This window comes from Pleuronectes platessa, chromosome 6 (assembly GCF_947347685.1).
Source record: "Pleuronectes platessa chromosome 6, fPlePla1.1, whole genome shotgun sequence".
Lineage (NCBI taxonomy): Eukaryota > Metazoa > Chordata > Actinopteri > Pleuronectiformes > Pleuronectidae > Pleuronectes > Pleuronectes platessa.
In genome coordinates this window covers 6,177,339-6,204,636 of record NC_070631.1, presented here as the reverse complement: position 1 = coordinate 6,204,636, position 27,298 = coordinate 6,177,339, and the positions used below count along the sequence as shown (strand labels likewise).

The window sequence follows — 27,298 nt, the reverse complement described above, 5'->3', positions numbered from 1 at the left end:
TCTCTCTGTATGTTCTTGTGTTGACAGTGTAACAGGAGATGGTGGTGATCCATTAAATCTGAAGGAAGCCTTAAAGTCCTTAAGTGGATTGTGTCCAGTGGCAAGATGTAATCTAGCCACGGGTGATGTTTAAATGTGACTCGTGTAAAGGGAATTATTTAGTTAGCTAAAATTAATATAATATATGTAATGAGCAAGGGCTGCAATTACCAAGACCAATTAAAAGCCACTCAGGCCGTATTAACAGCTTTCCCAGCTGAACGTCACAGGTATCCCAGCATGCAAACAATCGACTGTGAGAGGAAATAAAACTGTATATATTAGCTCTGTGCAGATATGACGACATGATATGATATAGTGAACATTGTTAGTGGAAAGGTGCAGGATCAGCTCCAGTGCTTGAAGCAGGTGCAGGGATTGAGTGTGTGGTTCAGTCAAAGGGTTTGAAACAAGGTCCTCGAGTCAGGATACCGTGTGTTTGACCATCCTATATACTCAGTGAACTAATAGACAGCTGCAATGAAACAAATAGCTTTGTCTACCCTTCAACTAACAGTGTTACTACACAGGGGGCCCCTGGAGAGCCTCGTTGAATGTGCTTCATCTCCCAGAGGTTAGCTTCTCATCCCCTGGTTCTCTCCCTGTAGGTTCAGCAACACAGCCGCCTGCTGCCGCTGATGAGAGGAGAGAAGAGTAGTGAGGGATGAGTGCTCTGCTCCCACATAGCAGATGTTGGGGGAGGGGGTGAGGGGGACTGAAGTAGCAGCGATGCAAAGACGTCGTATGTAATGTTTGAGGGACTCGCTTGGAGCAGAGAGCTGAAGCTGATACATTTCCCATGTGCCTGTGTTGGTCGTGTCAGTAGAACTGAGAGGGACACAGATATAACTCTGCTTCAGTTTATTCAAAGAGTCAACAATCAGGAGCATGTAGGTGCTGGGAAGGTGTTCAAACTGTGAAAAGCTGTATATGAAAGCTGATTGCATAATATGCATATTATCATACATTCAATATCACTTATTCTTCAGTAAAACACACAAAACCTGAAAATAAAAGAGTAAATGCACAAAACAAACGTAGGTTTATATATTGGTATAATTGTATCTATCTAAAATCTAATTACTGGGTCTCAAATCTTGGATGTACACTTATTTCCCCTTTTTACGGGGATATCTTTGCTCTAAATAAGTCCTGCCTGAATTCAGAGGAAAACAACCCCCCACAACAAGAAAACATAGGCAGTAAACACAAACAAATTAGTCTCTACACTCTACAGCCCTAGAAGGAACTGCTATAACAAGCCTGTTGTGAATGTTTAAATCACAACAGTCGAGCTGCAGCTCACATGCATGACCGGAGGAAACATAAAGCCGCAGTGAAACAGAGGACCCACTGCTTTGAATAAAAAGAAAACTGGATTAAATTCATCTACAGAACAATAAAAAAAAGGCCAGTGACTGAAGCCCCTCACTGAACTAACAGGAAGTGACTCTTTACACCCAAGAGCAAAGAAGCCGGTTAATTTGATGGCATCCGCTTTTCTGTTCTCGTATTTCCAGTTTCCCAAACCCTATTCACATCTGAGCTGAGGCCAGGCTTTGTTTTGTGGTGCTAGTCCAGCTATCATGAACTCAACATACAGGGTATTATTCCTGCTCTGGCTGCTCTTTGGACGGCTTTGCTCTGGGTCACGAGGGGGAATTCATTAGCATGCACGTACTCTCTTTGGCATTTTGGTAGAGCGACAGAACGATTATCCTGAAATGTTGCCCAGAGAATTAAAAAGGCTTCACTTGTGGGTAACCAGGGGGACGCTGCCTTTAGAATTATACCAGAGGTTCTATAATGGTTGAGGACGCTCTTCAGACACAAGCAGGAGAAATAGAGTAAACAGTTTGCAGGCTTGAACCAAATTAAACAAACCGGAGTAATAAGAAGAAATGGCTCAGTACAAATGGAACCAGTTTTCAATTACAAAATTGATGTACTTCCAAATGCTACCAAATTCCCCCGGTCTCACTGACAGCACCGTAAACTGAATTGATGGGTCTCCAGGTCTTAAAACTGCCCCTTGTGGTCCAAGGAAAGATTTTTTTTTTAATACCTTACATCGCTCATGCTGTGAAATACTGCACCAGAACACATTTAATACTGCATCTATCACCGAAAAGTCCAAAGGAATGAAAAGGTGTTAAAAAAGAAGAAAGAAGACAGATGTTTTCGGGTAAACGAGACCTAATGCTAACACTAATGAGCAATCGCACTTAAGATATCTGTTAATGAGATCCGCCCAGATGTATTATAGAAAAAAATTGTTTTTCAAAGTCCTTTTAACTTTGTTTTTCTTTTGTCTTCCAATTAGGTGGCCTGTGCATTTCCCAGTCGGTGAAAATACCACGTGAGCCACGAACTGGAGAGTTTGACAAGATAATTCGCAGGCTGAGTGAGAACCCGAACGCCCGAGTAGTCATTATCTTCGCCAACGAGGATGACATCAGGTGAGCAACGCGGAATTGTAATTGCTGACAATTAACATAACCCTTTTTTTCCACTTCCATTGTTGGATACTTGCTTTGTTACAGTTAACTGCCAGATTATGTCAATGTTCCTTTGATAAGTTGAAGTGACGCAGTTAGCAAATCTTACAAATGTCTGATATGATAAATTTCGCTTATTGAAGTATTTACCAGAGGCTGTTTTTTTTAAATGTCATACATGTCTCCTGTGAGTAGAACAAAATGAAATTTCCCCTTTCTCCTAAAATACAGTCTGCTACCCGTAAGTTAATATTTATGAGATATAAATGGCAAATATGTTTATATTTGGGTACATTCACATTTACTTTATACTCTTTGATGAGGACAACGCAGTGAAGCATTTGGTTAAGAGACGAGAGACAAATAGTAGGACTCTATGATAGCTCAGGGAAAAGCCCTCGGTAGAGCAGAAGTACATGTGTTTTACTTTTCAGGCTCCGTCCTTCAACATATCTAATATTTAGACAGAAGCCCTGGTTCGGTGTCACCAGCTCCGCCGCTAGTCACCTTTGATCAGCAGACATTTGTTTCTAGTTCACCCAAAAGTGCCGACCGGTGCGTTAGAGCAGAGCCAAGAAGACAGAAAGCAACGTTTGCAAAGCAAACAACAGTTATTCCACAATTTTCACTGTTGGTGCTGCCTTCAGGTGCTTTCCGAAAACCAAAACAAGACAGAGAGTGCAACCAAGATCAAGTCTCCTGGTTTACAAAGTTTGCCCATTTACTAAAGCATGTTTTACACATATAAAATTAATTACAACTGTATCATTAAAAATAGTCAGTGTTGTGTGTAATTGCAGTGTCGTCCACTCACAGCTTCATTTCATTCTGATGTACTGGAACTCCTCATAACTGACGTGTGTGAAGTAACCAGGGAAAATACAAAGTGTCTGCTGATGCCTCTCAGTTGAGAATTCTTTGTCTGAAATCTTACTTAACTCTGATCCGTCCAAAACATTTTGATCCCCTCAAATTTGATCACTATGTTTAAAGGGCTATATTTCCCTTCAATGTTCTATTCATAGTGAGGTGAACTTACTCAATTTAAAGCTGAGACCACCTTTATTCATTATTACTATTAGTACTGTACTTACATATCACATTGAGGTTGAACTCGATTTTTACTTAACTTCATCTGAAAAAATCACGTTACTTTCATGCAAAACAAAGATTTAAATGTCAGCTGCAACATTGAAATGCGGCCTGCCTGTTAAATGTATAAAACATACATGATTATGTAAAACTAAATTATCGATACTAGATAATAAATTCCTTTGCTTCTTTGTGTATTTTGCTGAAGAAAACAAATATTTTCTAAACTAAAAAAAAGAATGCTTTTAATAAAATTGTATATTTACCGTGGTATTAATACACAACTGCTACGTTTCATAGAGGATGTGTCAGAGACGTGTTGACTAGTCTATTCCGAAGCCATATTTTATCATAGTGTTGTTGTATTATAATGAGCTGCATCAAATTTGAGAGGACCCCCCCCATCCCCACCCCATATCTTTCCTATCCGACTAATAGCTTCCTGCTCCTCCATTTGACACCGTCTTCTGTCCCCATTTATTTAAATTTGACCACATTTTACAACAGAACAGTGTCCCTGCTTTCCACGTGAGGACAAAAATGTATCAATTTAAATCCATTATCTCCTGTTGAGACAGATCGTCTATATTAAGAATTAATCAATTGGCTGTTGCCTGAATCCACACATTAGACACTGTTGGGGCTTAGCGGGGGGGGCAGTTAGTAGGCCAGTGTATTCCTGGTGGAAGGGAGCAGAGATTCGGGGCGGCCAGGTGATGAGGACCAGGGCAGTAGGCCCAGTGCTCATTGACATAATCCAGTCCTGATAACGGCTAAAAGTCTGGATATAGTAATTACCGAAAGCCTGGGGGGTTTCAGCGCCGCAGAGCTGTTTCGATGGAACCATTTAACGTGATACTAAACTTGCAACACAAATATAATGACTAACTATATAAAATTCTGTTGCTGGAGATAACCCGTAGATTTTCAAGTAAGTAACATTTAATTCCTCTGAAATATTGATTTACAAATTCCAAAGTCCCTTGATCTAACGTCTAAGCTGGATCAATTGTGTTATCATAAATACAGCTTGTATAATGAGTATTTTACATGTTATCATAAATACAGCTTCTATAATGAGTATTTTACATTAACATTGGATGTGATAAAGTCAGGTGGAAAAGTAACACGTCTGTGTAAGCTTGAGCTTTTACTGTAGGATAATTACAATTTCACTTTAAGAGGTCGAGAACTAAATGTGTGTCAGGAGCTGAACTCTTAACCTGTAGTTGTTAAGTCTCAGAGAAGCATCCAACCATGAACCATCCGCAACCCCGACACCTTGACTTTACTTCTCACTGAGTTATTTTTGTACCAGACTTGTCAGACTATCTAGCCATGTCTGCGTTATGCAATCTCCCGACGGTGGGAAACCTCTATTCCTTTCCTTTTTCATAAATGGAGCACATGATTGCATCTGAAGACACTCATTTCGCTAAATTTCTCAAGATTAGAATGGTGTGGGGGGGGGGGGGGTAAAATCATTACCAATCCAACATAAATCCTCGGGGTCATAAAATAAGGTAAAGGGGTATAAAGTTTGTCGGATGACTCACTGTGAGCCTGCTACACATTTTACAAAAATCTGTGTTAATTATTTTACAAGGTTATAACGTCCTTTTTTTATGCAAACACAACGTTGTATAAAAGATGTTAAAAAAGTATCTGCCATGTAAGAAGAAGCTGATGTGGTGTACAACACAATATGACGCTTAATATTTACTGCTCTAGCATCTTTGGAGCCATATAATGTCTGGTAATGCTTCACGTGCCAGGTGGCCGGGTTTAGAGTTTATGTTGCAGTGCTCCAGACTTCTTGATGTTACACTGCTGCTGTAGCCGAGCTCGCTGGCAGTTTTTTGTTTCTTTACGACTCCCCAAACTTACTCCTACTGGCAACAAGCCTGGACAAATGTGGCGAGGGTCTAATTCTGACAGAGCAAAGAGAAACTTCCCTGCACTGGGAATAACCTGGTGTCTGTGGTGGCGTTTAATATCATCTTAAGTAGTTACTTGCGTACGTCTTTGTCCAGACTCATTGTCAGGAAATCAGCTGCTCTAGGTGGGAACCCTCTATTAAAGATGATATTATACTGAATATGCAATGATTTATATTAGAAAATAAAGGAACACGCAATATTATAAAAGATCTAATTATTCCTCCTTCTCCACTCCTGTCCCCTAGACGTCTCCTTCAAGCTGCTAAGAAGGCCAATCAAACAGGACATTTCATCTGGGTGGGCTCAGACAGCTGGGGCTCCAAGATCACCCCGATTCTGAACCAGGAGGAAATGGCCGAGGGCGCCGTCACCATCCTCCCCAAACGACAATCCATCAAAGGTATTCATAACAAGAGCCGGACTATTTTATTTGTTACTTTTGACAAGAAATACAGTTACATCTGTCATCAATTCCTTTCAGGTTTCGATCGCTATTTCATCAGCCGAACATTGGAGAACAACCGGAGGAACATCTGGTTTGCAGAGTTCTGGGAGAACAACTTCCAGTGCAAGCTGAGTCGACATGCGGCGAAGAAAGGATCCGGCATCAAAAAATGCACAAGTGAGTAAACAATGAAAAGATGTGAAGGCACAATGGAAAGCAATCAGTCAATCACTGGTAAAATGAATGAGTCTCCTGTGAATACATCATGTGTGTGCGTGTACTTGGTTATAGGTAAACAATCACACTCCACAATCTCATCTGGGGAAAATGTTCCCTAGGGCTGCTTCTAACAGCCATTTTGATAATCAATTAAATCAAATGAAAAGGTAGATAGTCCTTTCCAGCAGTTGATTCAAAAAGCAACTTTGTCTTCTCGTACAATGCTCATTCCATTATACATATAACAGACATATGCAACTTAATGACTATAATTCCAGTTTTAGATATCTACAATTTAATTCGGACTAGTCATAATTTAAGTTCAATATATATATTCCATTTGCCTCAATTCAAGATCCCTTAAATTTAGTCTGAACGATTCAGAATGGTGATGCAGATATCATGAACTTGAATCAGAATTGATTGTAAATACAACATATGAAACTGGAATTAAATAGAGTAATAATTGAAAGGAATTGTGGATATCTGCTTAAAAAATGCACACAAGAAAGTAGTTTGAATCGAACTTGTGAAAGATGTAATTTACGTATGTCGAAATTTTTTGTTTGAGTAGTTTATTTATCAGAATGAATGATACTGTTTTGACAGAATGATGTTGTAAATATCTAACATACAATTATTTCTAGTCACAATTAGAGTACGACTACTGGAAATGATTTAGCTGATATCTATAAAATTGTAATGCCTCAGGAGACGTAGGTACAGTGTGAGCCGTGTATTAAAACAGACCCAACTCCATGATTACTGAATTAGTCGCCCTTGTAATCGATAGTAATCAATTAAATCAATTACCTGCTGCAGCCCGAGTGTTCTCGTCATTTGTCTGTTAACTGCTTCAATTTGCAGTTGACGACAACAGCAATCAAAACACTGCACCAGTTGAAAAGATAATCAATAGTGAATCCAATCAGGACAATAGACACAAGCATTAAGGTCATTAAAATGAGTCGTCTCCCAAGGTCTGTCTGCCACCCAACACGGCAGAGCAACACTGCATGTCCAGTAGTGTCCTGATTTGAAGCTTGTGACTGTAACGTATCCAGGGGGAGCTTTCCTCTGATATCTGTGTTGTGAGTGTTGTGCAACACAAACATCAGCCTGTGTCATTCATTTGTTAACTGCTCATGTTAGAGTGTAATCCACAAACTTCTTAAAAAACGCATTTCATGTCCACTATTAGATAAATATATGACGAGTATACACCAACTATGAAACCTGCCATTGTAATTTAAATTCTGGTAGATATTCATCCATACAATAACTACTAAGTGATCAACACTTGCTGTGAAGTAAACTTTATAAGCCCACAGTTAATGTTAAGCATAAGCACTGTGAATAATGAAAACACTTGAAATGTTAATTACAAAAACAAGTTTGCAATTAACCGACAGTTTATTATCTGCAGTAACCTGGTACCTGCTGAGAGGCGACTTCAGCTAAACAACTTTTCGAAGCGTCAGGATGAGAGCACAGTAGTTTGGAGACAGCTCCTGTAGTTTTATTGTTCTTTTCCTATTTTTTAGGAAAAATTACAAGATTTATTCCTCTGCAGTGGCAATAAACACAACACATGGGCGCGCCGTTAACTGGGCTATATTCAGAGATTAACAAGCTATTTAGGGCTGACAAGGAGTTGCGTTAATCACAATATAACACATGGCCATGAGCTCACACTCAAACCCGCCTCCACACACGCACAGCAGGAGAGCCTATCACAGTAAAGCTGCTAACCCTGCACAGGTATCCACAGAGAGACACTCTGATGGCAGCTGCTCTGACGTTACTGCTCACGCTGCACTGAGACATCTCCTCCTGAACCCTCACACACCCTCTGATGAAGCCACGCCCCCTACAGCTCCACCCACTGCCTTGTTGAATGTCGTGATCTTAACTTCTAAAGCAACTGGGATGTAACAGTGTTTTAAAATGTGCTATACCCTGGATAGGTCACCAGTCAATCACAGAATGAAATGATTCCCCTCAGACGTTATTATATATTTTTGTTTTTTCTGCAACATATTTAATTAAAGGACTTAAATTAATTTTTTTGTTGACTACAACATTCCAGGCACAATACTAATAGTAATAAACTAGGAATACTGATATGCTCAGAAAAATACAGTAACTCGCTGATTCAACGCACGGAATACATTTAAATAACATTAAATGCAAAGATTAAAGAAACTAATTCTCCTTCAGTAATTTTGCTTGTGCCCCTTTAATCATATCCTCAAACTCCATTGAGTATTATTGAAATATAATTGTGATTAACTCATGTTATATGGTTCGTATGAGATGAATTTACTACTTTTTGAGGGTTTTATATCTGACGCTGTACTTGCAGCACATTAGTCGTGACGGACTCTTTTTTGGTCATCATGACACAGAATGGAGACTATGAGGCTCTCTGCGTTGACAGCTCTGTAAATAATTAATGTTTTTTCAATCACAAAACTATCAAACCCAGTCGATCACGTTTTATTCCATCTCCTGACTTCCTGATCTAGTGGATGTAAGATACGATGTCCACAAATACCACCTAAGAAGCCCTGAATTGGTAGAATGGAGAGCTAACCAATTAAGCAGAGATCTATTGCCAACTCTCTCTTCAACAATGTGTCCCTTGGTAGCACAGAGAGATGTTTGCAACAATCAACACTTGCTGGTTTCAGGACAACACATAATCCGGAATGATTTCTGCATCTATCAGTTGTCATGGTGGCTGCTCTTGAGCTAAATTGTTGCAGCCCCTCCAGGCCTCAGTAAATCTTTACAGTCAGGAGATGCAAACACATCAATCAAAGCTTTCTGCGACTTTCCTCTCACTATTCCTCATTCAAGCACAATCCTTCCCTGTCGCCACGTATAGACCTTGCTAGTCACAATACTACTGTATAGACCATGTATAGTGCATCAAGTCATGTGCTAAAAACACATTTTGAGGCAAAACACATTTTTAATAACACACAGACATGAATTACTCTAAGGAAGACTAATCACACACTATGGACCTTAGAGTTATATTGTTGAAGTTCTCACATGATGAGATGGACATGTCATTTTTTTTTAATGTGATATCAAAGCTTTTAATCGCACGTTCCAAGTCACTGGCCTCTGATTTATGTGCCATTACAACCAGGTAGTAACAGATCATCTTCCAGGACTGAGATATTAAAGCGTGTCTGACTCAAAGAGCAAGAAAAACAACATTGAGTGCAGATGTATAATTCACATCCTATTCCTGCACCCTTTCCCTTGGTATTGTGTTTGCTGCCCTAGAGGACAAGGTGGACTTTGTAGTTTCGGACTGACATCGTCCTACGTACCCAACTCACACGTCACAATCGTACTCTGTATGGATTTTTCCCAGAATGTAGTGAAAACGCTCTGAAGAGTAACTGAGCGCAGGTCATTACACACTTTAAGTCTTCACACATACAGTATATATCACTTAAAAGTCCTCTCTTGTGTCAGCTTCATAGAAAAAAGTATGAGGGCGGGGCAGCCTCAAAAGTGACACAGCAGCGCTCAGCCTGTTATAAATAACATACAGAAACATCGCGTGCAGTAGGTGTTGTGTTATAAGTAAGTCAAGGCTGATATCCACCCCTCCTTCACCTCGCTCTCTCTCTCTCTCAGCCATAGCCACACACACACACACACACGGCAGGTGCTCTAATGTGCTTGTTGTCAATAATCCACTGCATTACCAAAAACTTTAAAGTAGCCCTGCACAGATCTATGCACCCAGACTTTGATTTGTAATAAAAGCCCGGCCTGTCTCATCAGCAGCTTTATTATCAATTCGGTTTTGGTCGATACCCGGGTTTCAGAGTGTTGATGAGGGTTCACCGAGAGTTTTTAACTCTGAATGGCATCCACAGAATTTGTTTATACATCAACACAAATATCTAAACTTTGTCAGAAAGAGGAGGCTGTAAATATTGATGTGATGGACTCTATTAGAGAAAAGTTCAAAGAATAAATTATATTTTAAAGCAGGAGTAGTAGTTCAGGTCAGGCTCGTAGATTAAGGCATATTTTTGGGGGTCGAGCGTTATGGGCTGTCACTCAAAACAAATCGCTGAGGGCAGGTGATAAAAAACTTTGACCTGGGCATCAGTAGTGAGTTTGATTTCCGGCTTGATATGAACTGCAGGAAAGCCAGGATATTTATGAGGATAGGTGGACACAAATTCAGCAGCGAGCCAGCCAGGAGACAAAATCTAACTCATCCTGGTATGGCGGCGCTGCAGAGCCGTGAGTGAGCAGGAAACTACTGACAATGAGTTATGACAATATCAGCTGAGCTGAGGGAAGAAAGATTTAACAAGTTAGAGAACAAATAAGACCAAAAACTTGACATGCAATGAAACACAATCCCGTTAAATTGATTTGTGGTGTGGCCTTGCCCATAAAATTATGAAATCATGCCTGTAAAAGCCATTGCCTTTGTTTTTTATAGCAGAATAAGTGAGAACACCAGATATTCCAGGTTACAGGGACTGATATTACATTAGTATTAGAAATTCAGACAAGTTTATCTGGAATGTATGCTGCTTAAAATCTATTAAATCTTAAGTCTGAGAGACAAGTGACAAACCGGTGGTAAGAAAGATTTTGCACATTATCATGAGATTCTCACTAATAGTTATCTTATCTTATCTTTTGTCATTAGTGAACAGAGCTGACACATCAGTCGCAATTATTTTGGCTTCATCTGACAAACACAACTCTTCAAATGCACCATGTCGAGAATGTTGTTCCACAAGAGCGTGACACAGCTTTAATCTTCTTTTCCCCCAAAATTTTTTCCAAAAGTGTTATTTTAATTTGCCTGCTAAAATATGAAACATAACAGGGAATAGATTACTGACAAGAGGGTTTGACAACAGTCATTTCATGCAGTATTTAGTCGAATCTGCCGTCTTCCTGCGCCGCTGGCAAAGACGAGATCCTCCGCAGACGCGATGCTTCTTGTTCACTCCAGTGCACGATGGGGCTCGGCTGGAGTGAAGCAAACAGGCTTGAGTCACTCCGTGGCTTTGCATCTCTGCAGACATGAGTCATCAAGGCTACCACACATGAGCACATGCCTGCTCGATTGTCTGACGCCCACCGCTCACTGAAAGCATCAAGGACACCACGTGCAATTAAGCAGTGTTCGACAGCTCTTTGATTCCCTGGAGAGACAACGCAAATGAAAAGGAACAAAAGGATGTTTCCTCCTCTGAGCAGAAATTATTATTGACCTGCAGTGGTTTGGAATAATTACTCTGTATGAAAGCGGAGGGGGGTGTCCCATTTAAAAGTAATTTGCTATCGCTAGCTTCTTACCTAGTCGTACATACATGTTTCCTTTAATTCAGTCACAGCAGTGACTGAATTGTTTTCCACATCTCACGGCTGCAACAGTGGGTTTATTTCATCTGAGCGACCGTGTCTCTGGAAGCAGTGATGACAGGCGATGTCAAGTACTGTGGTCTATTCCCGTCTCCACAGTTATAACGCTCAAACTTCTTAATTAGATAAAGACAATGGGGGGGGGGGGTTGCAGTGGTTGTCAGCCACGGTTGGTCGAGCCCTCATTTGAGCTGTTACTTTAGAAACACTACATTACTGTATGTTTTCTGATATATCTAGACAAGATACAAAGTTTTTAAAAGGAAAATAATTATTTATAACTGTTTTTAATTTACTTGCAACAATACGTCTACAAAACTGATATTTATGTACAAGACAATACTCAAAATTGTTCTTTTAACTTTCAGTTTGATGTAAATTACATTATTTTCCATGGATTCATAATTAAGAGCAGCCAGACCCATGGTTGGATAATATAAGCTTTTCAGAATTATCGGTGTCTTCGTTGATGTTTGTTGATATGTGACACAAGCGCAACATCTTTTTTAAAGAACAAATAATAAGTAAAATACATGCATTCATGTTTACATTTTGTACCAGAATTGTCACAGTCTCCACATTTGGTAAATAATGGCAGGGAAAATGAGGACGTCAAAGAGAATTTGACCTTTGACCCTTTGGATATAAAATATTTATCAAACTAGACAGAATTTGTCAGTGCTGAAAGGGTTCGAGAACCATCTGATCTGCAGTGGTTGCAGGATTTGGACTAGGTTGGGAAACTGGAGCTATAAAAGGAAACCTGCATCTACACAGGCCTTCTGGCTGGCAGCAGGCTGAGCAATCATCCTTTCATTAATTAGACAAATGTGTGTGTGAAATAGATTAAAAGAGAAAAAAAGACAGCAGCCTTTCTAGTCAAGCTTTTATTTGCCTGTAGCAGACATTTGAAGAATAACTGTCAATATTGAAGCTCTTTAAATCATTCAGAGTCGTGTCACTGATGTTGAATTGCTTCTTAGAAGTGAGAAAATACTGGGGAGCACATACAGTAGATAAGAACAACACAAAAACCATTCATCTGTTTAAAACCTAGTCTCTCTGTCGAGATAAGAAATTCCTGCCTCGGACATCTTACAAAACACTATTCTCCTCTAGCAACTACTCCATGTTGTGTTTTTTGTTATCTGATCTTGAGGCACTCTTCACATTGCCTTGTGTGGTGCTTATCTTGACACATACTTGAGAAACAAACAGTAAAAAAGATCAACCTTTGGTTGAGTAACATGGATGTTAAGCTTAATTGAAAGCAGCGATGCAAAGTCCTGAGATGGCTACAGCTCTCTTGACGACAACAAGCATATCATTTAAATTATATATTTCTGTAATTAGTATTAATGTCAAAGCATAACAGCTCTTAAGTTATAAGGAAACAGCCTGAAAAACACCTATTCTCCTTTTTAACCTTGTGTTATTGACATTACCTACTGTTCAGAATGACATTCAAGTCATTCCCAAAGAGTTCGTCCACAGAAAAACGTAAATATAATAATTATCTACTCACCACTATGCCGAAGGAGGGGTGGCTGAAGTGTTTGAGTCCACAAAGAGTGTTTCAGCCAAAGTGAACTCTTTTTCAGAAGCAATAAAGTGGAGAAAAAAAAACACAACATGCCTCCATACTGCTCGTGTGGTGTCATCCAAGTGTCTGCACAGCATCATATACACCAAGTTATAAGCCTAATAGTCCGCTAACACAAACTCCTAGTCTTGCATTACTTTTGCACACATGCAATGTGTCCTTCTTCCATACTGTCCAATAGTTAACCATTACATTTCCAGGCCACTGGTCGCCAATCCAAACAGAGGATTTCGGGAGGAGTTCTGGCTTTAAACCTTCTTTTCTACAATAGTTGCAAACGGTTGAGATAACCCCAGAGTCATTTCACAAACCATCAATAAGCTACTTCAACCGGCTAAACAATTTTGAACCCGCTATAAAACTCTGCTGCGAGTTTTATGGTTACATGACAAATCCATAAAAATGTACATTATCACCACCCCCTCTCCCTTCTGTGTCAGCTCGTTTTCCACCTTCTCTCCTGTCACTGAAGAGTTTGACCTAGTCACAAATCCAGGGTCGACCATGATGCATCTTGACCTCATGCCCTCTCCTTCCTTATGAAATCCCCTTCAGACACAAATCATTTAAGTGTCTTTTGACTGGGTTGTTTACCTCCAGTTTAAAACTAACTGCCATCAACCCCAGTCCTAAAAAGAAAACCTGCTGATCTGGAGGAAGTTAACATCAACAGACCAACCTGCAATCAACAATTTACTGCCAATTCAAAACCACTTTGTATTAGATCACTAATTTCTGATCATAAGAGTCAGTCTGCAATCTTTTGTTTCATTCAAAAAGCAAGAGGGAAATTAGCAGCACCCTAGAATTAAAGAATGGCAGTGTTCAAATGGGTTATAAATAAAAGATGCTGAAAGCAGCGCACATGTGGAGTGTCTGTGTTTTTACTCAACCCTCTTCATCTCAGCTGTACCACCACTGAAGTCTGTGATGGAACAAAGTCAGAAATCTGTGAAAAATTGTTATTTTTTCATGTTTTGCTAAAGCTCTTAACTTTTTTGGTATTTTGAGATCAAATAATGAAATTTAAAAAACTCAAATTAGTTTTCGAAGGACACAGGAACGTGTAGTTGCATACTAATTCAAGTTATTTGTTACATTCATCTGCGCTTACCATTAGCAAATAACTCAAGGACAATTCCTTAATTATCAGCAGATCCTAGTTAAAAAGCAAAGTGAACACACTGCCGTCAACAGATTTCACCTAAAGCAGTTAAAGTGTCTTTCTGCTCAGCTTATCTGTTGGGGAATTGGCTAATAAAATGATAAGGCTGCTAATTGAAAACTTGATTGGCAATTAACACATTTTCAAAGCATTAGATCAACCCCAGCCACGATTAATATACACCTGTCATAACTAATTAAATTAATGCTGCGGAATGATTGGGCCTGTCTTGTTGAGTCTTCCACTCCTCCTCCACCGGTCCATCACACTCTCTGCTCTTGATTGATGGATGTGCACGTGACTTACTCAAGGAGATCATAAGACTGTTCCTAAGCAACATCGGCAATCTAATGTGATCTATGTTTGCATTGACAAACCTTTGCTCAGTTTCATTTGGAACATCCTGGTTTCATGGAGCCATGCGGTGCAGTCAGGCATTTTATCGTGCTGAACAATCTCGTGTCTGATCAGTGATCTGTGCACTATAATTAGAGGGGCTGCATATGAGGCCATTTTGGATTTTGTAGAGGGAGATTCTGTGATTGATGTCTACAAGAAATCGCTTATAATTAGGCAGTTAACAGGCACCATGCAATATCTCAATCACTAAATAAATTAAATAATGTGGGTATAAAGGAGTTCACAATTGAGTAATCATGTCTCTTGAAAGGCTATGATTTGCCTGATTTTACACACGGCAACCGTCTTTTATTTCTTACATTTTTTACTGATTGTGGATCAGCTTTTCTGTTGTGAGTGTTATTATATTGTCTTCCTTTTAAAAAATATTCTGGTCTCAATTGCCTGTCGTGATTACCAGTGAAACACAGCGTGTGAATACATGGGAGTTTTACCGAATAAAGGATCACATTTCCTCAAGTGTTTATGGATTAATCATATCAGTGCTTTGTGGGAGAAATGCTAATCATTTCTAATATTCATGTTGGACTATGTTTATTTAATTTTTTTCAGATCATGAGCGGATTGGGAAAGATTCATCTTATGAACAGGAGGGGAAGGTCCAGTTTGTGATCGATGCTGTGTATTCCATGGCCCACGCTCTACACAACATGCACAAAGATCTCTGTCCTGGAAAAGTTGGCCTCTGCTCCAACATGGATTCAATAAATGGCACATTGCTGCTCAAGTACATCCGCGATGTCAACTTTACAGGTTGGTATATTTCGCAGCCTCACAGCTGCATGTGTGTATTTCCCGTACATGAAGTACAAGTTGTTCATCTGTGTGGTGTTATCTGAAGCTGCTGGTGTGTCCTATTTTGGAATCAGCAACCTGCCCATGCAGAGGCTTTGTCAGTGTACAATGGTCTCCAATTACCAGGCTACTAAATGTAAAGTACTCCCAGCAAGTATATGGCGCTGAGGTCTGTAGGAGGGGTTGACAATCAGCAGCAGAACAGCGTGTTTTATCATCACCGATGATGTGCAGGAGCTGTGAGCTTTGTGAGATTTCCCGCCTTATCTTGTCAGCATTGAATTGCCCACGCAAAAGATCTTCTTCTGTAAGTGTGCTGGCTGTTGAGTTAAACAATTTAACATGGAAAAGACAGGAGGAAGAGACAAGACAAGACAGCAGCAGCAAAATGAGGCATCAGTAGTTTGCCTGTAGTTATCCTATGTAAACTGAAATTCAATCTATTAGTGTTGACAGCGAGAGTTTGCAGTTATCTCTGACCAGGTCCCATAACTATGACACTTGTATTCTATAAGTCCACTCTATGAAGAGGATCTTATTCCATCAAACTAACAGAGAAAGACTGACTGGACTGCATTTTCTTTTCCTCTTTCTGCATGTAAATAAAAGTACTGATGTGGTGTATACATGCTTTTGCTATTAATTAACGTCTGGAGAGCATCATAAATGATAAAGTGTTGAAGGTAATGAACATGATAGAATATTCAGAAAGAGTTAAAAAAACTGATTTTTATAATCATTAGGCTTAAATGTGCCTTCTTAAAATTCACGATTCTATATGACATACAATAGCAGGAAGTAAAATGCACTTTGAAACTTAATTACAGGCTTACATGTACAAGAAAATATCCATGCATAAGGAGACCATGAAAGCCCCATCGGTATGAATAAAATCCACTGGCTAGAACACGTAATAAGAATGTACGCCACACAGGGTTTGACATAGGTCAGCATTAGCAGATATAATTGTACGTCAGAGGAGTAGAGGGTCATAGTGTCCAACCAATCAAGCAGAATGCAACAAGAGGAGTTACAGTGTTAGACCTGCTCCACCATCGCAGATGATTATACAGCATTTAATTGTACGGCAGTTACTCAGTGGGATATTGTGTGAAGGACAGTTGCAAGTACATGGTGGAAGTAACTGACAGTAAATGAGAAAAAAGAACCGGAGCTTTAGGATGAAGAAACCCTTTCCCACTGCTGCAAGTGCTGGAAAGCAAGAAATGTCCCACACCAACAACAGCTACTGGTTGGTCAGGGTTGGTCTGGTATATCAACGTTTGAGGGGAAAAGCGTCTCTGATGAGAACTGATACTGTCTGACAAATCCCTGTATTAGTAAATCCAGATACTTGATCACAAGACAGTGATAAACACTACATTGTGAGTCCTAGTTGGTTGGACTTGATATTCCCTAAAGGGCTGCGCCTCTGCAGAGCCACAGTAGGGGAGGGCAGCGGCAGGGATCAATTCTATTGGCAAGAAAAAGAAGGCATTTACCAAAGAGAACATTGCAAACAATATTATCAGGAGGTTTTTAATGTACTCAACATAACCTTTATTTTTGGGGGATAATAAAGGTCAACTTGACACTAAGGTCTGCAGCACATCCTCTTTATAGCGAATAGATATTGAAAGGAAAGGGCAGCTCTCTGCAGTGTTGTACTGAAGGCCACATCTTCAAAGTCTTAACATTGTTTACCTGTTCCCGGGTGAGCTTATTACCATGTAAACGGGTCACTTCTCATTTGTGTTAAATGAAAGGAAAACGTTTGGAGTTGTTTTCCAGTCATATCTGCTTTGGTTTTACAATATGGATCAAGAGGAGTATAGCTTTAATCTGAAAACACTGTATTACCAGTTTGTCTTATAGAGTTAAAGTCTTTATGCATTCCCCTTTTTCATGTTCAAGCCTTATTTTACTGGAAGGCTCGTCAGCACTGAAGCCATTGGGGTTAAAACAGGGATGGCTAGAAAATCAATGCTACACATTACCGGCATAGTCTTGCTTTTAAGAGTCGTTTGGCTCAAAGGGGATTGAGAATTTAAAAGGTTCATAGTAAAACAGCAGGAAACTCTACATGATCCCAGTGTATTCTGGGAATTGTCTATAGTATGTCCATGCTGAGTAAAGGAAAGAGGACACCCAAGCACTACATATATTGCAGATGACATTGCATGGTGCCATTTTGTCCTGAGTTTGTTTTACAAAGTATTTAGCAAATACAGCAAATATTGAAAGCCTAAACCATTCTTTAGATCAGAAACTTAAAACGTTGATAGATAATCAACCCCAGAAATGGCACTTAACTCTTCCCTATTTAATCACTAATAACCATGTTAGGCTCAGCCTCCATTCAGAGTACAAATAAAATACGATGTCTGACATCTCCGAACCTTTATTTTAAATGAATGCTTTACATTTATCGAGACAGTTTCCTAATAGTGTTTTCTTAAAGCAAATTTCCTCAGCCAGATAACTGAAGCCACCCACACGTTTTAAGTTGAGCAGTAAGAACCGTTGTGCTATTTGATCCGTTTTCATTCAACATGTGTAAATACATCACATTTCTCATCGCTTTCGGTAAGTGCTTAATGGAGTGAAATGAATATTCATGTTTAACTGCAACAGTGACATCCATAAAATTACAGTTTTGTTTAAACAAGTAACCAATTCTTAAGAGAAGCATAGCACAGCTTCAAATGTGTGTCAGTCTTCAACACACAAGCCATAAAATCAAGAGATGCATGGACAGGTTTGGAATGAGAAGACTATTTACTTAAAGAGAAGATTTAACAAGAACAGTAAACAAAGCTGAGTTTTACAGCCATACCAAAAACATTAAGCATGTACACTTAATGTTAATATGGAGTCTTATACATACACTGTTGTTATTCTAGCTGAGCACATTGAATTAACATAGTATTCTGATCTGACCACATCGTCCTCAGAATATTTGTGAAGAGCTGATGTCATCAGATCTTTATTTTTCATTTCAGAGTGTTCTTATGTAATATTTCGTACAAAAATATGAACTGGTTATTAAACAGGCAGTTTCTTAATATCCGCTGTGTGTGCATGAAAACAGAAATGCTTTCCTGCAAGTTAAGGAGGTGAAACTAATCAATTAAGGCAATCAAATTAGTTGGGAAATACACCCCACTCGATTCTCTGTATTGCTGAGATAGGCGAGAAAATCTTCATAATTACACGACTGCCTGTTGTCGTCTTAGACGTGCCTTCTAGATAATGCAGCAGGATTGTGCTCAAGCAATTATCTCCTATGGGTTTTAATCAGACCTTTGACACACACACACACACACAAAAATAAGTTTCGGATTGGGAAAAATAAGTATGGTTATAAAGTCTGAAGCACAACAGCTCAACTCCGACTCACGGGTTAAAAAAACGAACATTAATTTATACTGTGAACAATTAAAAGAGAATAAATAATCATTCTCATACAGTGGAGAGAGAGTTGTCATTATTTGTAAAATATGTGCAACTCTCTCCTGAAGTGCAAGAGGTTGAAAACACCAAGTCAAGTTTATGGGCGTGATGTATATCCTCTTTGTGTTGCAGTAAAACAGAGTCTTACACCTTTGATGGAGCAGCAGAATCTATTCAACACTACATCAACTTAACTTCCCCCCCCCCGCACACACTTCAACAAGCCTCAGAATTGCCCAACATTAGGGGATTGCATAAAGGAAGCAAAAGCAAATTTGTTAAAAGCAAACACTGCGGTAGCCTCCTATCACTAAATCTGCAAAACCCCTCACAGCACAATTTTAAACCAAGCTGTGAAGCGGAGGAAGGGGTTTGTGGGTCGTCTCAGAATCGGACAGAAACAGGAAGCAGAGGGATGAGAGAGACCTCAAAGTGGTCATCAAAACCAATGCGGTCATTCGTTAGCACTCTGAGTGGGGGACCTTGCGGATAACAAGCAATGGGGCAATAAGCACAATGAAGGAGTGTGAAATGATGTGGGAACAGGAACAGACAGCCGCCCTGGCCTGCCTCAAAGGACCAGGACAACATGGCTGTCAACATCTATTCGGCTAACGTCATTAGCACTAACAGCATTGGCTTGAAGTCCCCTTCTGCTGCCTTGATTCATCTAAGGACATTGTGAGAATAAGAGAGGGAGTTTTTACTGGGTTTTAGATTTTAGATATTTCTAACCCCTTTTCTTTTTTTTTGTCTGTAGGAATTGCCGGCACTCCAGTGGTCTTCAATGTGAATGGAGACGCTCCGGGTCGCTATGAGATCTACCAGTACCAGATGGCAAATAACACCACAGAGTACAAGAGCATCGGCCACTGGACAGATCAGCTCCACTTAGACGTATGAGTTTTTCTAAATATTAGTTCAAATGTGTATAGAGGATTAAACGTTAGGGTTTTCATTGACAGCAAAAAAAATATTTATATTCGTCCTATATTTGGACATTAAGCATTTTATTGGTAATTAATTTAATATACAAGTAAGACAAGGAATGCTCATCACACATATTCACAAGAACAAACTACAACTAAGTTCACCGTACATGAGTTTCAAAATATACTTTCCATTTGAATTTATCTTCCTTCTCCAGCGCCAAAGCCATCTCTTGAAGTGCAACAGTTATATGTGACATTTACAGCAAAGCTTATACTGCTACACACAGTAGAGGGTATTCACCTTCTCATAACTTATCACTGTTATCAAACATTATGCAGAATGCATCTTCCTTATGTCAGGTTTTACAGGGCAGCAGCCGACAACGTTATATTAATAATAAATCCTCCTCTGCCTCGTCGCCTTTACAATGTGTAAACACACAGGCCGACAAAAGCTTTATGTCAATGCAGAAAGTGTCGGAGAGTATTTCAAAGCATTTTGAAATTACTTTGACATTTGACATCAGGAGTAGATTTTCCTCTTCAACATTACTGCATTGGAACACAGAATCTGCAGCATTGCATGTGTTAACATCAAAAGTGCTTAGTTTCAAACTTTGTGAGAAGCAATTTTTTGAAACAATGTTGAGGAACAAAGCTCATGTATTATTTTCATTGTTATCATCATTTATACATGAACCCCCGGGCATTTTTATTTTGTTAATGCGCATACTGCAGGTACAGTAATAGGTTATTCTAGACGTGAAGGTCCTGATTTACTGCTGCACTGAGATCCACTGACCTTAACATGCATGGCACTAAAGTCAAGAAATACATATTAAGATATTTTAAACCTCAAAGGTTATCATCCAGATACTGGTTTGAATAACAAATACTTATTCACTTAATAAGGTATTCAGCTAACTATTTTGTAATGACATTAATAAGCTCCATGCAACAGTACGGGCACATGATACCACATTGCACTGTGTTGACACTGCAGAGCCACGAAGCGCGACTCTATTCACATAACGTTGTGAAACATTCAGAGCAATTAAACAGCAGTTATCTCCTGTTGAGCTATAATTCAGTGAGCTGTATTACCAAAGAAAACTCCACTTTCATTAGGTGAATATACTATTTACAGTTTGCTCATTCTCCTCTAACAAGTCTTAATTGAATTGGATTTATAATGTTGTGAACTGCGTATACACAACACAACAATATATGCATCAAATTGAGTTACTACACTAGCCCTTGGAGGTTTGTTTGATGCTTTTTTTTTTAAATTGAGCTTTTTAATTTTGATTAGTTTTTTCAGGTTTTACGTTACTAATGTTGTTGATGTGGTGAAATTCCACAAAACCATGTCCTCTCTCATTATTTCCCCTGCAGATCAGTGAGATGCAGTGGCCGGGTGGAACACAAGAAGTCCCCTCCTCTGTTTGCAGCCAGCCTTGCCGTGCTGGCCAGCGCAAGAAGACAGTCAAGGGAATTCCATGTTGTTGGCACTGCGAGAATTGTGATGGGTACCAGTACCAGGCCGACACTTACACATGCAAGATGTGCCGTTTTGATCTGCGGCCTAACGCCAACCACACTGGTTGTGATCTCATTCCCATTGTTAAGCTGGAGTGGAGCTCCCCCTGGGCAGTCATCCCTGTCCTGATCTCTGTCTTCGGCATCATGGCCACGATGTTTGTGGTCGCCACCTTTATACGCTACAATGACACACCCATTGTTAAGGCATCGGGTCGAGAGCTGAGCTACGTGCTGCTGACGGGTATTTTTCTGTGCTACGCCACAACATTCCTCATGATCTCCACTCCTGATGTGGTAATATGCTCACTGCGGCGGATTTTCCTCGGCCTGGGTATGAGTATAAGCTATGCAGCACTGCTTACCAAGACAAATCGGATCTACAGGATTTTTGAGCAGGGCAAGATGTCGGTCAGTGCCCCTCGGTTCATCTCCCCGGCGTCCCAGTTAGTCATCACTTTCAGCCTGATATCAGTGCAGCTCCTAGGAGTGTGCATCTGGTTCGGAGTTGACCCGTCACAAGCCATCATCGACTACCAGGACCAGCGTACGACCAATCCTGTAATGGCCCGTGGTCTTCTGAAATGTGATATATCCGACCTGTCCCTCATCTGTCTGCTGGGTTTCAGCATGCTGCTGATGGTCACCTGCACGGTTTACGCCATCAAGACCAGGGGGGTTCCCGAGACCTTCAACGAGGCCAAGCCCATCGGCTTCACCATGTACACCACCTGCATCGTGTGGCTCGCCTTCATCCCCATCTTCTTCGGGACCTCACAGTCAGCAGAAAAGGTACTGGCTGATACTTCCACACCAATAGGCTGTCACATGACATAACAATGCTCAAGATTTGCACAATTCATGCATAATGAGCCCTGACACAACAGGGAAAGCCGGAGCAGAGACCGACACCTTCTACCTGCACTGGAATCAGTTGACCAGTCACAGCAGTGTGGGCCGACTGGTCAATCAGAGCAGACTGGGCTTAATCGAGAGGAGGTTCTTAAAGTGATGCCTTTACTGATCAAAACAGCATGTAAACCTTTTAAAGAGATAACCCAAATTATGAACTAAAATATCAGAATAGTATTTAATTAAATAACCAACCTAGTTTGAACCCTACTTACAATTTATTTTGTGTTGTCCGTGTTTTTCCAAAGACAACACACACACACGGGAGGTTTCATCAGTTTTATGTTATTTACAAAAAGTAAAGAAGCAGCATGTGATTTAAATCCACGTGTGCATGTAGGGAGCCTGTTTTTCATTTAGACTACTTATACCTTCTGTGTGTCTCATTGTGAAGAAAATAGCCACTCAAATTAAGCTTGTTGTATAGCATCAGCCGGGATTCATCATGAGACGATGGGCTTTGTGCTCCACCGTGGGGCTTACAAGGCTTTTAGAGTCGCCTTGTGAGGGTAATTGATTGACCTAACATTTCCTGGATATGTTTGCTTTAATTGTATTTGTGTGTGTGTGTCTGATTCAGCTTCACTGGGTGGAGTTACCGAGCAGTTAATCACTGCACATTCTTTCACACATAGCAGGTAGTTTGTGAAGTATAGCATACAATTACAGTATTTCTTCCCTGTGTAAAGTCAAATCACAAATTACCTCCAATTGTGGTAATTTTGAGTTGGTTCTACACAGATGCACATTAAAGACCAGACAGCTTCGACAGTTCTCTTCCTGAGGACTATTTTTACTACCACAGACCATTAACATCTTTTGATGAGTGGCCTTTTTGTGCTTTCAGCCTGCCAAGTAAAAAACTGTTTCTAGCATTAATCATGTTTTTTAGTTTTAAATCCTTTACTCCATGTACAGCACGACTGCTTAAAACTCTATATTTAGTAACACAAGAATACATGTGGAATTACCCTGTGGCAGAATCCAGAATCCACTCGGCCCTCATTGCCAGATCTGTTTTTAGTTGATTGGGTCAAATTCCTTTAGCATCAGCAGACAGCAAGCTTGCTGGCTAATACTACATGACTACAAGCTGGTGACTTGGTTTAATCTCTTCTGTAACCCATAGTTAAGCTGTTGGCAGGACACCATAGGCAGAAGGAATATTCTTTCAACTGGTTTATCATTTTCCATCAGAAGACAGAGTTAGAGTTATCGGGAGTGTTCCAATAATATCCAATTTGGAATTTAGGTACTTTGAAGACTTGAAGGTCATTTATATACAAAAGAAAAGACAAAAAAAATACCCCAATTAAATCACAAACTAGTAATGTGTGTATGTTTGGAACCAACCACATTTGACTTTAAACGCCTTTGTACAGCAGAAACCTACAGCGCAGGGTTAGCCTGTGTGCACATACATATCCCATTAACAAGTTAAATTAAGTTTCCCAGCAACCCACATTCACTATGAAAAGAATGACCAGCATCCTGGCTGGAATACAGTCATATGCAATGTAATGTTATTAATTTCAAATTTGAGGTTTAATGCCATGACATGAAAAGAAAAATATGCAGTGAACAAAGTCTACGGGCGTTTCTCACAGCTCATATTTTGACCTGTCATGGTAGGAAAAGCAAAGGCGCTACTAATTACTGACATTAATGACGGCTTCATAATTCTCACACGTCCCGAAAAGTGAACGAGCCTGAAACCAAAGTAGCCACATGTGATTCATTAATCTTATTATTTACAACTTCTCTTTTTAACGATGACGTGTCTCCTGTGAAAAGCCATATGGTGTCCTTGGGCCAACAAGAGGTGCACATGATTAAATATCTCTCGAGTAATTTATTCTATGTTCAGAATACCTTAAACCCAAATAATTGGATACGAGAACTTGGGAGTAGATGTGGACGTGCGTTCCTGCTGTCGAGTTTTGCATATGGATAGGGACAGCTCTGTGGCAGCTGTCTGCACATGAGGTCTGATGCCTCAAAAAGGAGCAATCCAGCTTCACATAAACTTCATAATGGTTCGGCTCGCTGAGGTTGCTGTCCCCGGCCCAGTTCTCTTGCCCTACCGATGGAGCAGATTGGCAATCATATCGGCATGTCAGTGAAAATTTATGTCATCGGAGCCGATAGAAGTGGACAAGGGTCCTGGCTCCCATCGCAGAGTGACTCCACTCTGTACTCCAGAGGGGTAACAATATTGTTCTGTACTCACCCCAGGCCACATGTAATCTTCTCAGGAGATTACAGCACTCCCCCCTCTGTCACAGAGAAAGGCTCCTGTGCCGCTTGCTGTACGACAGAATACAAAGCCCCATCCCTCCCATTTAGCAATGATATTATTTTTCTCAACTAACATGATATTAGGATGCTTAATTATCGCAATAGTTTTAAATCACATAAACCACAGTATCAGTCACAGTATGAGAGATTATCTTATTTATATATTTTTTCTAGGTGCTTTCTCAAAAAAACCAATGTCCTACATTTGCAAAAGGTTGTGTGGCTACACATTGCCCTTTTGAAAACAAAGGTAATATGAGATATTACAACTCAATACTGACATTTACCTCAAACACTTAAACTTTCATGATGGTAAAAAAAAAAAGGTCCTAAAATTAATAATGCTGAAGCGTCAAAAAACTCATATACTAACAACATATGTCATAGTCCTATATCGAGAAACATCATCCATTACTGTTGACATGCTGGCATGGTGCAGAGCGCTGCGGGCTATTCCCATGCCAAACGACTCAGTCATTTGTGATGTCTGAGAATGTAATGTCAGACGAAACCTCAGGCAAAACTCCATGAGGGATGTCTGCCAGCTGGGTTTCCACTGTACACCATTCGCCCCGTGTTCACCGGGCAGCAATTTTCAACCAAGAGGTGTAATCAGTTCTCTTCTTCTTCCTCCTGTTTCTCTAATGACTGTGTTTAAAACTTTAGTACTGGGGAAAGAAGGAGTGTGAGCTTCAGATTCTTTATTTGCTACTGAAATTACAACTTCAACTAATGTTATCTTCTGTATTTGCTCTATGCAGCTTGTCAGTATCAAAGTGTCATGATTCAGTTTTAAATTTGATCTAGCCTGTTTTATTTTTACAGCCACTGTGCTGACTCACCTCAATCCCTGCATCAACAAATCAGAGATAGACTCTCTATGAGCACAGGGGTGATTAGCATAAATAAAAAATCATTGGTAGCCACTTTGAATGTGCTTTAGGATGTATTTTTTCTGCTCCATCATTGTTGCCTGTGGCTGTGTATCTGTTACCCAGCTGTGAGACGCAGCTGTCACAGACCTCAGAGATAAAATCCTTATGCTGTTGTATAAGACCTCAGGGTTAAAACATTTATCCTCAGAAAACTTAGACTCCCAAAAGAAGGGAGGAGGTTCTTCTATTAGTTGTATGTCATAAATTAACAAGCACAGCAATAAAAGTGGAATTTAGAAGTGAGGAAACTCGTATAAAAGAATAAAAGAGTTTGAATAAAGGGCACATTGATTTCTTTGTTTGTGAATTTGTAGTTACGTGCAACTATTTTCCTCTGCTATCCACATACGACTTGTTATATCTGTCATGCATGTAAGTCTTTTTTCAAACTGAAGGCTCACCCTTCATTATCGTGTGCTCAGCTTAACCTGAAACAACAAAAACCCATCACTCAGTGTAACTTCAACAAATGATTCTGTTTTGTCTCTCACACGATACAGATGTATATCCAGACCACAACCTTGACCATCTCCGTGAGCCTCAGTGCGTCCGTCTCGCTGGGAATGCTCTACATGCCCAAAGTCTACGTGGTTCTCTTTCATCCGGAGCAGAACGTACCCAAGCGCAAGCGCAGCCTGAAGGCTGTAGTCACTGCAGCCACCATGTCCAACAAGTTCAACCCTAAAGGTGGCCTGAGGCCCAATGGAGAGGCCAAGTCTGAACTCTGTGAAAGTCTCGAAACACAAGGTTAGTATCACGACTGATGGAGCAATAAAAAGAAGGAGGAAAAAATGTAAAGGCAAAAAAAACAACCTCAACCGACAATTGATTTATATAATGTAATGAGCTGTTTGTGACAAATGGTTGCAGATAAGGTTTAATATATATAACACAATTCAGTGCACCATTTAAAAAATAATTGACTAATTTTAGGTGACAACATAATTGATGACAATATTACTTTGCGCTTCAGCAGTTAGCTAAACAGCTTTTATAATATGGCTTCTTTTTTAACCATGACCCATTACCAGGGACTTTAAAAGAACTGCGTCAACAATCTGGACTGAAGTGTTTCTCATTAATTACCTGTAGGTGGCAGGCAGACAGTCTAATTTGTCCTGTCACAGGTTCATAATGATCTCAAATATTTCTACACTTCTCATTATGAGAGTGTGCATGTCCGGTGTGTGTTGTTCTCTGGGTATTACAGCTTCCTCCTGCAGTCCAAAGACATGCAGAATGGGGCTTGGTTCATTTGAGACTGTAAACTGACTGTGATTTTGTAAATGATTGTTTATTGGCTCTGTGATGGGCTGGAAACCTGTCAGTGTTTTAAGGATAAGGGGTGTAGATATGTCTCTCCCTCACACATTTATATAAAACGTTCTGTCATATTCACAGTGGCCATCAGCAGCATCAGGAGAAATCCCACCCATCTAAAAGTCCATCAAGTTTTTAAACATCTATCATCAAGCAGGCAGAACTCAGCATAACCTGTGTACCCCTCATTAGATTCTATCTGTAGCTACGTCCACAGATAAAATCTAAATATGTTTGAAAACACTCATAGCATATTTCCATAAACCCTT

The 27,298-nt window shown here is 39.9% G+C and overlaps 1 protein-coding gene across 1 annotated transcript in view; it reads left to right on the top strand.

Annotated features, from left to right (window-relative positions):
• LOC128443121 (metabotropic glutamate receptor 4) overlaps positions 1-27,298 on the top strand; it is a 112,882-nt gene that overhangs the window by 82,419 nt on the left and 3,165 nt on the right. The window contains exons 3-9 of the mRNA XM_053425877.1: positions 2,363-2,498; positions 5,815-5,969; positions 6,051-6,191; positions 15,398-15,598; positions 19,854-19,990; positions 21,421-22,356; positions 26,210-26,456. Of these exons, the coding sequence (XP_053281852.1) occupies positions 2,363-2,498; positions 5,815-5,969; positions 6,051-6,191; positions 15,398-15,598; positions 19,854-19,990; positions 21,421-22,356; positions 26,210-26,456 (1,953 nt within the window). The remainder of the gene's footprint in view (positions 1-2,362; positions 2,499-5,814; positions 5,970-6,050; positions 6,192-15,397; positions 15,599-19,853; positions 19,991-21,420; positions 22,357-26,209; positions 26,457-27,298) is intronic.